Source organism: Sceloporus occidentalis, unplaced genomic scaffold (genome assembly GCF_023333645.1).
Source record: "Sceloporus occidentalis isolate IW3139 unplaced genomic scaffold, rSceOcc1.0.p SCAF_363, whole genome shotgun sequence".
Taxonomy (NCBI): Eukaryota; Metazoa; Chordata; class Lepidosauria; order Squamata; family Phrynosomatidae; genus Sceloporus; species Sceloporus occidentalis.
The window spans coordinates 494,661-508,987 of NW_028317343.1; the positions used below are offsets into that span (position 1 = coordinate 494,661).

The 14,327-nt window shown below is 59.2% G+C and overlaps 1 protein-coding gene across 1 annotated transcript; it reads left to right on the forward strand.

Annotated features, from left to right (window-relative positions):
* Positions 1-2,885: 2,885 nt before the first annotated feature.
* On the forward strand, positions 2,886-13,199 carry LOC149273625 (nuclear receptor-binding protein 2-like; the record flags this gene model as incomplete). The annotated part of the gene is made up of 11 exons (XM_089506107.1): positions 2,886-2,975; positions 7,323-7,445; positions 7,546-7,647; positions 7,739-7,828; positions 8,491-8,531; positions 8,688-8,782; positions 8,920-8,943; positions 9,987-10,076; positions 11,505-11,560; positions 11,943-12,035; positions 13,067-13,199. Coding segments are annotated over exons 2-11 (832 nt in total), but the record flags the coding sequence as incomplete, so codon positions are not given.
* Positions 13,200-14,327: the final 1,128 nt, after the last annotated feature.

The window sequence follows — 14,327 nt, forward strand, 5'->3', positions numbered from 1 at the left end:
CTGTAATAAGTATGTCTTATGGGTGTTCGTGTTATTGTTCATTTTCACTCTACTCTACAGCGCTATGGCGTCTGCTGGCGCTATATAAATAAAACATAGTGATTCAGCCAGTGATCCTGTGTGCAGCTGGAGATCTGATTTTCTCATGGGGATCTAGTGCGTGGCTGAGGATGCTGTGTGTGTGGCTGAGGATGTTGGATGCTGTGTGTGTGGCTGAGGATGCTGTGTGTGGTCGGGGATGTTGTGTGTGGTCGGGGATGAGGATGCTGTGCGTGTGGCTGAGGATGTTGTGTGTGTGGCTGAGGATGCTGTGTGTTGTCGGGGACACGCGGTCTCCTCCAATCTCTGCTGGTGTTGTAGGGTTTCCGCCCGTGGGAAGCTGCGTGGGAGGCGTTCAGCTCTCTGTGGCCTATTTATTTTTTTCCACTAGAGGGCAGCCCGAGCCTTTCCACAAACTCACTCATAACACTCCCAGCCGTCCGCACGGATCCGGTCACCGGGAGCGAGACTCGTGCGCGGGGCTCCATCGGGGGGGATCATCAGCCCGTGTCCGAGGCTCCATCGGGGGGGATCATCAGCCCGTGTCCGAGGCTCCATCGGGGGGGATCATCAGCCCGTGCCCGGGGCTCCATCGGGGGGGATCATCAGCCCGTGCCCGGGGCTCCATCGGGGGGGATCATCAGCCCGTGCCCGGGGCTCCATCGGGGGGGATCATCAGCCCGTGTCCGAGGCTCCATCGGGGGGGATCATCAGCCCGTGTCCGAGGCTCCGTCGGGGGGGATCATCAGCCCGTGCCCGGGGCTCGCCGGGCCGTTGATGTTTGTGGCTCCGGCTCACCCGGGGGTCCTGTGACTCGGTTCGGACGCCGCCCGGATGCACTCCGCTTCCCCGCAGCCCGAGGTGAGTTCGCTGCGCGACGGGAGAGGCGATCGGGGCCAATATCGGGCAATAAGGGGTTAATTGCAGATAAACAAACTCACGGCTGGCATTAACCCCTTCAGCGCCACCTGTAACATCTGCCGGTGACGCTACCAGGTATTAAGGGGTTGGGGGGGTTAACTTCTAGTCTGAAGAGCTTGCGATCCATACACAGGACGCGCTGGGAAGGTAATCTGGGTGATAGAAAGTCATTTTGGGCGCTGGGCCAAGGAGCTGACAATCTGACATATTCTGTAATGAAGAGCTTGCAGTCTGTTTCATTAATGCGACCCCACGGAGTAGCCCCTCGGGGATTAATGCCCCCTGCTCAGGAGGTTTGCACCGAGTCGGGGTCGTTTGCGGTTATCTGGAAGGGCGGAGCTTTTGCCCCGGGGTAACTGTGAAGGTGAGATGTTTATGTTTATCCTGAGTCAATAAAGAGGCGGGTGAAGGAGTTAACCCTTTCTGTGGTGTGGGGTGATGCCGCTCAGTCAGGATAGGGTTAAAGATTCAGGCAGCAGCCGGTCGGAGCTGGATCTGTGGGAACACGTGTTACTTAACCCTCCGACTGCCAGCAAAAACAAGGGGGCTCTCGCATTCTGTCATGTAGACTGTCACCCACGCCGGCACTCAAAGGGTCACCGGCCAGATTCCCCAAAACCCGGTGCTGTGTCTTTGTTAACCCTTTAAGTGCACTCTAAGTGGTCGTAGAGTAGCTGGATGAATGTCAGGCTCCCCTCCTCCTAAAAAGGGTTAATAAAGGTGTTCACCCCTTACTCAGAGGCTTAGACTATCTAGTTAACTATAACAGTGATGGGAGGGGGAGTGAGGGGTTAAATGTGTCAGGCCAGCAAACGCCAACTGCAGCAGGGAGTACGCTACACAGTGTACACCAGCAGGGAAAGGGTTAACCCGCCACCAATGTATACAGTCTGCAGGTCACTGAAAGGGTTAACCCGCCAGCAATGTATACAGTCTGCGTTTAACTCCGCGGCTGCCATCAGGCCTGTTTTCTGTACATTCTCTCTGGTGGGGGGTATGAGGGGCCCTTAGGGTTCCAGGCTCCGGGGTTAATACCTGCTGCGCGCTCTGCTATTCCTCTCCGCACCGCTCTGTACCTGCAGCGCTCTGCTATTCCTCTCCGCACCGCTCTGTACCTGCAGCGCTCTGCTATTCCTCCCCGCACCGCTCTGTACCTGCTGCGCGCTCTGCTATTCCTCTCCGCACCGCTCTGTACCTGCTGCGCGCTCTGCTATTCCTCTCCGCACCGCTCTGTACCTGCAGCGCTCTGCTATTCCTCTCCGCACCGCTCTGTACCTGCTGCGCGCTCTGCTATTCCTCTCCGCACCGCTCTGTACCTGCTGCGCGCTCTGCTATTCCTCTCCGCACCGCTCTGTACCTGCTGCGCGCTCTGCTATTCCTCTCCGCACCGCTCTGTACCTGCTGCGCGCTCTGCTATTCCTCTCCGCACCGCTCTGTACCTGCAGCGCTCTGCGATTCCTCTCCGCACCGCTCTGTACCTGCTGCGCGCTCTGCTATTCCTGCGCTGCTCTGGCTGTAGGTGGTGTTAGTGGGTGGGATAGGGGGCGGGGCCGGGATATACAGAGGCTGTTGTAATACTGAGGCGAGTGATATGTCAGCACTCAGCCCTTTAACCCTCTGTGACCGCAGCCTGCGCAGCCCGGGAGCCGTGTGACCGCAGCCTGCGCAGCCCGGGAGCCGTGTGACCGCAGCCTGCGCAGCCCGGGAGCCGTGTGACCGCAGCCTGCGCAGCCCGGGAGCCGTGTGACCGCAGCCTGCGCAGCCCGGGAGCCGTGTGACCGCAGCCTGCGCAGCCCGGGAGCCGTGTGACCGCAGCCTGCGCAGCCCGGGAGCCGTGTGACCGCAGCCCGGGAGCCGTGTGACCGCAGCCTGCGCAGCCCGCGTCTCCGATGGCTCTGACTCGCGTCTCCTCTCCCCAGCAGAAGCCGGACAGGGATAAGGATGATGAGAGTGAAGATGAGAGCGAGGTGGTGGAGGAGAGCCCCTGCGGGAGGTGGCACAAGCGCAAGGAGCAGGTAACGACCCCGTCTGTCTCACTCACCTGTACTTTACCACCTCTGCTGGGACTTCACACCATGGCAGCTCCCTTGTGTTTCTTTGCGTTTTTTGTTTATTAATAATTTTATTCCCGGTTCTGAGCTGTTTGTTGCTTTTTCCTCCCCGTTCCGTGTTACCGCAGTGTTTACGTCTCTTCCTGTCTTTCCGGATCGGCCCCAGCTCAGCCCTGGGGACAGCGGTTTCTGGGGGTGAAAGTGGAGCAGTTGGCAGGCAGATTCCATTGGTTGCTATGGTGATTTCACCAAGTTTTGCGCCATAATTTGTTGTTAGACCTGATTGGTGGTTTTTCTGCGGCTCCGTGTAAAGGTCAGTGCGGGGTCAGAGGTCGCCGTGACTAACCCCCTCTCTAAATATACATCTCATAGTCCCAGGACTGCTTCCAAGATATCCGGGGCAGGAGGGGGTTTTGCCTTTTAGAGAACAAGAGAGTAAAAACCCCGGTGGGGGTGGAGACGGTTAGGGGCCGCCGGGGGGGGGGTGACCTCAATAATATGAAATGACTCCATTACCCCTAAAAATTCAAGTAACCAGCATCACCGGTATCTCTCTGTACCCCCCAGTTATCACTCGCTACCCCCCGTATCCTCTGGTATCTCTCGTTACCCCTGTATCTGTCTCTTGGTATCTCTCGGTGTTAGCCCCCCCCCTGGTATCTCTTGGTATCCCCCCCCCCCCGCGGTATGTATTGTCTTGGTAACTCATGGCATCCCCCGGTATCTTTTTGGGATCATCCGGTATCTCGCAAAATCTCTCTGTATTCTCGCCGGTATCTCTCGGTATCCCCCCCACCAAGTATCTCTCGGTATCCCCCGGTATCTCTCTCTGTACCCCCCCGGTATCTGTCGGTATCCCCCCCGGTATCTGTCGGTATCCCCCCCGGTATCTGTCGGTATCCCCCCCCGGTATCTGTTGGTATCCCCCCCCCCCGGTATCTGTCGGTATCCCCCCCCCCGGTATCTGTCGGTATCCCCCCCCGGTATCTGTCGGTATCCCCCCCCCGGTATCTGTCGGTATCCCCCCCCCGGTATCTGTCGGTATCCCCCCCCCCGGTATCTGTCGGTATCCCCCCCCCCGGTATCTGTCGGTATCCCCCCCCCCGGTATCTGTCGGTATCCCCCCCGGTATCTGTCGGTATCCCCCCCCGGTATCTGTCGGTATCCCCCCCCGGTATCTGTCGGTATCCCCCCCCGGTATCTGTCGGTATCCCCCCCCGGTATCTGTCGGTATCCCCCCCCCGGTATCTGTCGGTATCCCCCCCCCGGTATCTGTCGGTATCCCCCCCCCCCCGGTATCTGTCGGTATCCCCCCCCCCGGTATCTGTCGGTATCCCCCCCCCCCCGGTATCTGTCGGTATCCCCCCCCCGGTATCTGTCGGTATCCCCCCCCGGTATCTGTCGGTATCCCCCCCCCCCCGGTATCTGTCGGTATCCCCCCCCCCCGGTATCTGTCGGTATCCCCCCCCCGGTATCTGTCGGTATCCCCCCCCCCCGGTATCTGTCGGTATCCCCCCCCCCGGTATCTGTCGGTATCCCCCCCCCCCGGTATCTGTCGGTATCCCCCCCCGGTATCTGTCGGTATCCCCCCCCCGGTATCTGTCGGTATCCCCCCCCCCGGTATCTGTCGGTATCCCCCCCCCCGGTATCTGTCGGTATCCCCCCCCCCCGGTATCTGTCGGTATCCCCCCCCCCCCGGTATCTGTCGGTATCCCCCCCCCCCGGTATCTGTCGGTATCCCCCCCCCCCGGTATCTGTCGGTATCCCCCCCCCCCGGTATCTGTCGGTATCCCCCCCCCGGTATCTGTCGGTATCCCCCCGGTACAGCTCCTGAATCTGAAATGTTTTTTTTACTGAGTTGCGTCAGGGGCCCCGTTTCCAGTTCCTCGTCCCCCGGGGCCCCTGTTGAAGGTTGAGGGGTTAAATGCCTCCGCATCGGGTAACAGCGCCAGGATTAGGTTTCGCTCGCCCCCCGCATGGCCTCAGCCACAGAGTGCAAGCTGTGCTGCCGAGTGCATGGTGGTTTTTATTCCGGGCCCGCATTAATTCAACCTGTACCTGAGCTGGAGAAATTCCCCGGTTACCCCATTTACCCTCCACCCCCCCCCCTCTAAAAACAAATCATTCCAAATCCCATCCCCCGCTGCCAGGAGGTAAATATTGGCTGATCCTGCGAGTCAGGCGGCCCCCACGTGACGCTTCCGGGGATTAACCCTCGGAGGGAAGAATAACACCCGGTCACCCCGGCCCCCTTATCTCACGGCACCCGCTGGGCGTCACACAACCTGCTTCAGTCTGATAACCCCTTACCCACAATGCAGCACATGATATACAGGGCCCGGCCGGCCCCGTATAATGTATACTTATACCAACGTGCATGGATAGATAAGTGGAACAGCCTCCCAGCAGAGGTGGTAGAGGGTAATACAGCGAGGGGATGTAAACATGCATGGGATAGATAAGTGGAACAGCCTCCCAGCAGAAGTGGTAGAGGGTAATACAGCGAGGGTATTAAACATGCATGGGACAGACATACGGCTCCTGAATCTAAGACGAGACCAACGACTGATTACAGTTTGAGTCTTTACAGCAGGAGAGGCGGGGGCCGGATGGGGCCGATGTGCCGGGGGTTCTGAATCGTGGGTATAAATGTTACTTCCCCAGCCCCGCACCCACCCATCAGCGTCTCGCAGAAACATTGGATTACGTGCTGAAAAGGTTAACCTCGCGCATGCATGGCAGTCCAGCAGTGAAGAGGTTAACTACATGCATGCAGGGGCCTCGTCTGCTACGCTGTGTCCCGACGGCCGCGAGGGGTTAATGTCTCGGCTGTAGTCTGGCGCGCCGTGAAGCGGACGTTCTCCCCGGCAGTGGGCGGAGACTTGTCGCCGGGGGGCTGTCTCGTCGTTATTATCAGACTTCATTAGCGTCGCCGTAAAGCGTCGGCTCGGTGTGGTGTGTGTGAGCCGACTCCCGGTTTAGTAAATAAAGCTCTGAGCTGCCGGTGGCGCTGCCCGTTCTGGCCGGTAACGGCTCGTCGAGATCTGTTGGTGATGTCGGCGGCGGCCGGTCGTTGGGGGGGGGGGGACTCACAGCTCTCCTGCCACCGCCGAGGACAATGGGGCATTGTCTGCCATGTAAACAGTACGTGCCGACTGGCACATTAACCCCCGCGTCCTCGCCCTGCTATTGTGCTTATAGCTACCAGCACTCCTGGGTTTACGGGGACAGTCCCTTTCTGTCCTGGCTATAACCGGTTAATGAATTATTGTCACGCAGGATTGGAGGGCTTCGGGGGCCACATCGGACTCGGGGCAGCCGGACTCAGACTCTGTTACCCCGGACCCTGAATTAACTGCCCCAGATATGACTGCAGAACCTCACGTGGCCGGACCTCAGCTCACCGGACGGCAGTGGCTCAAGCCCTGCCAGCCATAAAGCGGCATTTGCCCCCCCCCCCTCCCCCACTGGCCAGATGGGCAACGCTCACAAGTACCCCCTTGAGGCAGTTAGCAGGTGCACACGGTTCTTGCATGCGATGACACGCGTGCACACGCCACTAACGCACATACGGCCCCCGTGGGCTTTTAATTCTGCCCCATTTGGTAAATGCTATTTTTAGCCCCCGTGTCTGTCTGTCTGTGTTGCCCCCGGTGTATGGTGGGAGGCCGCGGCGGGGTATATCGGTGCCGAGCCCGGATCCGCCACACAGGCCGCTTTGTCCGCAGATAGCGATCGGCACGCGAAGGCCGGCTCATTATCTGCCTGAGCGATTTAATGACGGTGATAATGTCTGCTAATGGGCGGCAGACCAGCAGAGAAGGGACTGATAATAAATGATTAACGCTTCAAATCCACCTGCCCCGGCTGGTGGGGCAATAATCACCCCAGGGGCAACTAATTAATCTACGTCTAATAGTCTGGGGTGAAAAGGTGATCTTTACCTAATCTGCTCATAGCCTGGGGTCTGATTTTGCCCCATTAAGCCCATCACCCCCCCCACCATCACTCCCACCCCCCATCACTATCACCCCCATCGCTCCCAGCCCCATCTTTTCTCCTATATTCTGCCCCATTGTGTTGCCCCTGGCCTATCAGGTGACCCTGTATGCTTTTGCCCTCTGTTGTTCTCTTTCTGTCTCTCTATGTTGCCCTCTGTGCCCCGCTGATGCCCCCATACCCTCTGCATGTGGTATTTGCCCCCTGTTGCCCCCATACCCTCAGCATGTGGTATTTGCCCCCTGTTGCCCCCATACCCTCAGCGTGTGGTATTTGCCCCCTGATGCCCCCACACGTCTGGTGTCTCTGCAGGTGAATCAGGGGAACATGCCGGGCATCGAGAGCACCTACCTGGCCATGGACACCGAGGAGGGGGTGGAGGTCGTGTGGAACGAGCTCCAGTTCTCCGACAAGAGGGTCTTCAAGGCTCACGAGGTACGGAAAAGCTGCATCTGCCCCGGAGCGGGGTAATACCGGCGCCGGGTAACGGGGAGACCGCTGTGTCCTGCCCTCTCTAACACCCTTTCTGTCTCAGGAGAAGATCCGGAACATGTTCCAGAACCTCATGGTCATCGACCATCCCAACGTGGTCAAGTTCCACAAGTACTGGGTGGACATGAAGGAGGCCAGCGTGCGGGTGAGGCGGCGGCCGGGCGGAGGATTCGGGGGTCTCGCGGGCGGCTCTGTGTGGGAGGGGGAGTCACCGGTCTGTCTCTCGCGCTCCGCAGGTGGTCTTCATAACGGAGTACGTGTCGTCCGGCAGCCTCCGGCAGTTCCTCAAGAAGACGAAGAAAAACCACAAAGCCATGAATGCGCGGGTGAGTCGTCCCCCCCCCCCCCCGTCACCCCTCCCCCGTGTCTGCCGCAACCCCCCCATCCCACCACCAGCCAACATGCCACCAATCCTGCCCCCCCCGTCACCCCTCCCCCGCGTCTGCCGCAACCCCCCCATCCCACCACCAGCCAACATGCCACCAATCCTGCCCTCCCCCGCGTCTGCCGCAACCCCCCCATCCCACCACCGTCCCGCCAACATGCCACCAATCCTGCCCCCCCCCGTCAGCCCTCCCCCGCGTCTGCCGCAACCCCCCCATCCCACCACCGTCCCGCCAACATGCCACCAATCCTGCCCCCCCCGTCAGCCCTCCCCCGCGTCTGCCGCAACCCCCCCATCCCACCACCAGCCAACATGCCACCAATCCTGCCCCCCCGTCAGCCCTCCCCCGCGTCTGCCGCAACCCCCCCATCCCACCACCAGCCAACATGCCACCAATCCTGCCCCCCCCATCCAGCGTCTCCCATCCCCCGCTTCTCCCGTCCCATCTCACCCCACTGGGATTGTTTTTTGGGGGGTTCTGGAGTTTCAGCCGGTTTAATAAGATTTTAGTGATATCGGGGGAGGGGCAGCGCACGCCGGACGTGGAATAACAGTCCGGGGGCCGCGCGGATATTAATGCGCCCCCTCTCGTGTTCCCTGCAGGCGTGGAAGCGATGGTGCACGCAGATCCTGTCCGCGCTCAGGTGAGAGAGAGACCCCCGTGACCTCTGTCTGTACGTGTGGCCGCGGGGGGCGGCGTGACGGCTGTCTGTACGTGTGTCGGGGGGTGACGTGACTGCTGTCTGTACGTGGGGGCCGGGGGCCGGCGGCCGGCACTAACTTTTACCCTCCCCGGCCAGCTACCTGCACTCCTGCGACCCCCCCATCATACACGGGAACCTGACCAACGACACCATCTTCATCCAGCACAACGGCCTCATAAAGATTGGATCAGGTAATGGGGGGCAGAGGGGGCAATAGTGGGGAATTACCAGCTCCCCCTGTGCGCCTGCACAGCAACTCACCTCTCTGTCTCTGCTTTTCCCTTCCCCTTTACGACGATGATGATGATGACGATGATGTCGTCCTCAGTCTGGCACCGAGTGTTCGCTCATGGTAAGTGCTGTCGGTTTTGAGCATGAAGGGTTAATGTGGACTTTTTAGAGAGATTTAGACATTTTGGGCATTAACCTCTTCTGTGCCGCGATGTCCCCAAACCCGTGCCGTTTGTGTACAGAAGCAGCGAGAGAAGAGGAGTCAGGAGGAGGCCGTCCCGGGTTTTGAGGCTCAGGCAGGAAATTAGAAACAGTCGGGGGTTAATTAAAATGGAGAAATTGGGGGGGGGGGCGCAAGTGAGGGGGGAGAGATGATTCGCGATCCAATAACCCCCCTTTATCTTTAGGCCTGGAGCCGTTGCTGTCAGTCATGTGATATTTTGGGTGACTTTCCCGGCTCAAACACCACACTGAGCTGATGCTTTATGGCGATGCTAATGAAGTCCGTCCCTCCATAGACTTTCATTAGTCAGAGAGTCCAACTGGGTGCTTGAGACTGAGGCATTCTATTGTCCCCCACAGGCAGTATGATAAGGAGTCGGGGGGTTAGTAGATCGGGGGTCAGATAGAGCGAGAATCATACAAACGGCTGAAAACGTTATATTACGGGGCAAAAACTCCAAAAAGAAAACGGCAGAATATTTCTGATAAAAAATGTCAGATAAGCAGAAAATGATTCCATCAAATTCTGCCACAAGCAGTTTCCCTTGGTTACGGGTTATTTCACGGCACAACCCTTGATATACGATGTTTAAAAATCAAAAGAAGGTGTGGCTGGGGGTGGGGCTATTAGAAGAAGAATAATGGGGTTTATTTGCCCCGTTTAATAAAGCCGTTTCTTTACACATTATCGGGGCTTCTAGGGCTGTGTACATGACCTTGCTAGGGACCCCTCGGGCCAGCAGGGATCCCTATGGTAGCCCCACGCCGGTTAAGACAGAAGAAACCGGATAAGGTACAGGTGAGGACCAGCCCCCGAGGAGCCTGTTCACAGCTCCCAGAATCCCACATGGCCCCAGGAGCTTGCGATCCGGCCGGCACCAGCCGTATTTATTATTATTATTACTCGATGCGGTATTTATGTATATAATATTCCCCCGGCAGAGCTGCCCGTCCCGGACGACCTCCGCACGCCGTTAAAGATCCTGCAAGAAGAGCATCGCACCCTGCACTTCTTTCCTCCGGAGTACGGCTGTAAGAGCCCCGCAGAGATACCCGGGGGGGGGGGGGGTATTTACAACCGGCATGTATACCCTGATATCACCGAAAACGCCACGCGCTCCTGACGCCCCCTGCCCCCCCCCCCCCCCCCATCGTATATCAGACCCCGTGCGCTGCTGGAGTGTTTGTTGCCCCCTCAGTTTGCCCCCCCTCTGCCTCTGTTCAGGGATTATTGCCCCTGCCCCGTGTTCAGGCTTTTAAACTGTCCTACAAAGGCAGCGATTGTTGGCGACAGACTGCGGAGGTGGCGTTTTTAGTTATATTATTAGATCCCGCATTAATTCTGCCTGCGCAGCCATCCTTCCCACCCGACGGGTCACGCGCTGCAGGGACTGACGGGATTACCCTATATCAGTGTTGTTACCATAGAAACACCCTCTGTCCGTCCTATCTGTGTGTCCTCTCTGTGTTATCTCTATCTGTCTGTCCTGGTCTCAGTCAGTCAGTCTGTCTGTCTGTGGTTCCTCCGGTCTCAGTCTGTCTGGGGGTCTCAGTCTGTCTGGGGTCTCTGTCTCCGGGGGTCTCTGTCTGTCTCGGGGGTCTCTGTCTGTCTCCGGGGGTCTCTGTCTGTCTCCGGGGGTCTCTGTCTGTCTCCGGGGGTCTCAGTCTGTCTGTCTGGGGGTCTCAGTCTGTCTGTCTCCGGGGGTCTCAGTCTGTCTCCGGGGTCTCAGTCTGTCTCCGGGGGTCTCAGTCTGTCTCCGGGGGTCTCAGTCTGTCTGTCTCCGGGGTCTCAGTCTGTCTGTCTCCGGGGGTCTCAGTCTGTCTGTCTCCGGGGGTCTCAGTCTGTCTCCGGGGGTCTCAGTCTGTCTGGGGGTCTCAGTCTGTCTGGGGGTCTCAGTCTGTCTGGGGGTCTCAGTCTGTCTGTCTCTGGGGGTCTCAGTCTGTCTGTCTCTGGGGGTCTCAGTCTGTCTGTCTCCGGGGTCTCAGTCTGTCTGTCTCCGGGGGTCTCTGTCTGTCTCCGGGGGTCTCTGTCTGTCTCCGGGGGTCTCTGTCTGTCTCCGGGGGTCTCAGTCTGTCTGGGGGTCTCAGTCTGTCTCCGGGAGTCTCAGTCTGTCTGTCTCCGGGGGTCTCAGTCTGTCTGGGGGTCTCAGTCTGTCTGGGGGTCTCAGTCTGTCTCCGGGAGTCTCAGTCTGTCTGTCTCCGGGGGTCTCAGTCTGTCTGGGGTCTCAGTCTGTCTGGGGGTCTCAGTCTGTCTCCGGGGTCTCAGTCTGTCTGTCTCCGGGGGTCTCAGTCTGTCTCCGGGGGTCTCAGTCTGTCTCCGGGGGTCTCAGTCTGTCTATCTCCGGGGGTCTCAGTCTGTCTGTCTCCGGGGGTCTCAGTCTGTCTCTGGGGGTCTCAGTCTGTCTGTCTCCGGGGGTCTCAGTCTGTCTCCGGGGTCTCAGTCTGTCTGTCTCTCTGCAGATGTGGAGGACGGCACGGCGGTGGATATCTTCTCGTTCGGGATGTGCGCTCTCGAGGTACTGTCAGTGGATCTGGGGATTTATGGGTAACTTATTGCGGATCATGGCGGCTGTTCCGCGGGTTATACGTTTATACAGCGGCCGGGGCCCTCTGGTTAATGTATACGTTATAACCGGGTATAGTCTGCGGGGGAAGTGGAGTTACCATCTCCGGCTTCTCCCTGGGTCCAGGGCCGGCCCTGCTATGTAGGCAGCTGCCTAGGGCCCCAGGCTGGTTGGGGCATCAAGAAGACAAGCAGGAGGGGGGCACCAGGGGCAGGACCCCCAAGAGGAGTAAAACCGCTGGGGCTGGTTGAGCGCAGGGCCCCTGCGGGGGTGGGGGGGGGGCACTGCAGGGGCCGCTAGGCATTGGCTGTAAGTCTCTCTCTGTAACCTATAGATGGCGGTTCTGGAAATCCAGGCCAATGGGGACAAAGTGTCTGAAGAGATCATCGCCCGGGCCGTGCAGTCACTGGAAGACCCCAATATGAAGGTACAGAGCTTGGGGGGCAACAGCCAAGAACGTGAAACCAGTATAAACCGGTATAACCCCGGTTACAGCGTTAGTGATCCGCTCACACCGGTATAACCCCGGTTACAGCGTTAGTGATCCGCTCACACCGGTATAACCCCGGTTACAGCGTTAGTGATCCGGTTACAGCGTTAGTGATCCGCTGACACCGGTATAACCCCGGTTACAGCGTTAGTGATCCGCTGACACCGGTATAACCCCGGTTACAGCGTTAGTGATCCGCTCGCACCGGTATAACCCCGGTTACAGCGTTAGTGATCCGGTTACAGCGTTAGTGATCCGCTGACACCGGTATAACCCCGGTTACAGCGTTAGTGATCCGCTGACACCGGTATAACCCCGGTTACAGCGTTAGTGATCCGCTCACACCGGTATAACCCCGGTTACAGCGTTAGTGATCCGCTCACACCGGTATAACCCCGGTTACAGCGTTGGTGATCCGGTTACAGCGTTAGTGATCCGCTGACACCGGTATAACCCCGGTTACAGCGTTAGTGATCCGCTGACACCGGTATAACCCCGGTTACAGCGTTAGTGATCCGCTCGCACCGGTATAACCCCGGTTACAGCGTTAGTGATCCGGTTACAGCGTTAGTGATCCGCTGACACCGGTATAACCCCGGTTACAGCGTTAGTGATCCGCTGACACCGGTATAACCCCGGTTACAGCGTTAGTGATCCGCTCACACCGGTATAACCCCGGTTACAGCGTTAGTGATCCGCTCACACCCGGTATAACCCCGGTTACAGCGTTAGTGATCCGCTGACACCGGTATAACCCCGGTTACAGCGTTAGTGATCCGCTCACACCGGTATAACCCCGGTTACAGCGTTAGTGATCCGCTCACACCGGTATAACCCCGGTTACAGCGTTAGTGATCCGCTCACACCGGTACAACCCCGGTTACAGCGTTAGTGATCCGCTCACACCGGTATAACCCCGGTTACAGCGTTAGTGATCCGCGTCTCGGGTGTCCGTCTGTCTCTTTCAGGAATTTGTCCAGAAATGTCTCTCCAAGTCGCCCGACATCCGACCCACGGCTCACAACCTGCTCTTCCACCGGGTTCTGTTTGAGGTCCATTGCCTGAAACTCCTGGCAGCGCACACCTTCCTGAACACACCGTGTGAGTGACTCCATACAGCTTCCCCGGCCCCCCGGCCCCCGCGCACACACCTTCCTGAACACACCGTGTGAGTGACTCCATACAGCTTCCCCGGCCCCCCGGCCCCCCCGCACACACCTTCCTGAACACACCGTGTGAGTGACTCCATACAGCTTCCCCGGCCCCCCGCGCACACACCTTCCTGAACACACCGTGTGAGTGACTCCATACAGCTCCTCCCGGCCCCCCGGCCCCGCGCACACACCTTCCTGAACACACCGTGTGAGTGACTCCATACAGCTTCCCCGGCCCCCCGGCCCCCGCGCACACACCTTCCTGAACACAACCGTGTGAGTGACTCCATACAGCTTCCCCGGCCCCCCGGGCCCCCGCGCACACACACCTTCCTGAACACAGACCGTGTGAGTGACTCCATACAGCTTCCCCGGCCCCCCGCCCCCGCGCACACACCTTCCTGAACACACCGTGTGAGTGACTCCATACAGCTTCCCCGGCCCCCCGGCCCCCGCGCACACACCTTCCTGAACACACCGTGTGAGTGACTCCATACAGCTTCCCCGGCCCCCCGGCCCCCGCGCACAACACCTTCCTGAACACACCGTGTGAGTGACTCCATACAGCTTCCCCGGCCCCCCGGCCCCCGCGCACACACCTTCCTGAACACACCGTGTGAGTGACTCCATACAGCTTCCCCGGCCCCCCCGGCCCCCGCGCACACACCTTCCTGAACACACCGTGTGAGTGACTCCATACAGCTTCCCCGGCCCCCCGGCCCCCGCGCACACACCTTCCTGAACACACCGTGTGAGTGACTCCATACAGCTTCCCCGGCCCCCGGCCCCCGCGCACACACCTTCCTGAACACACCGTGTGAGTGACTCCATACAGCTTCCCCGGCCCCCCGGCCCCCGCGCACACACCTTCCTGAACACACCGTGTGAGTGACTCCATACAGCTTCCCCGGCCCCCGGCCCCCGCGCACACACACCTTCCTGAACACACCGTGTGAGTGACTCCATACAGCTTCCCCGGCCCCCGGCCCCCGCGCACGACACCTTCCTGAACACACCGTGTGAGTGACTCCATACAGCTTCCCCGGCCCCCCGGCCCCCGCGCACACACCTTCCT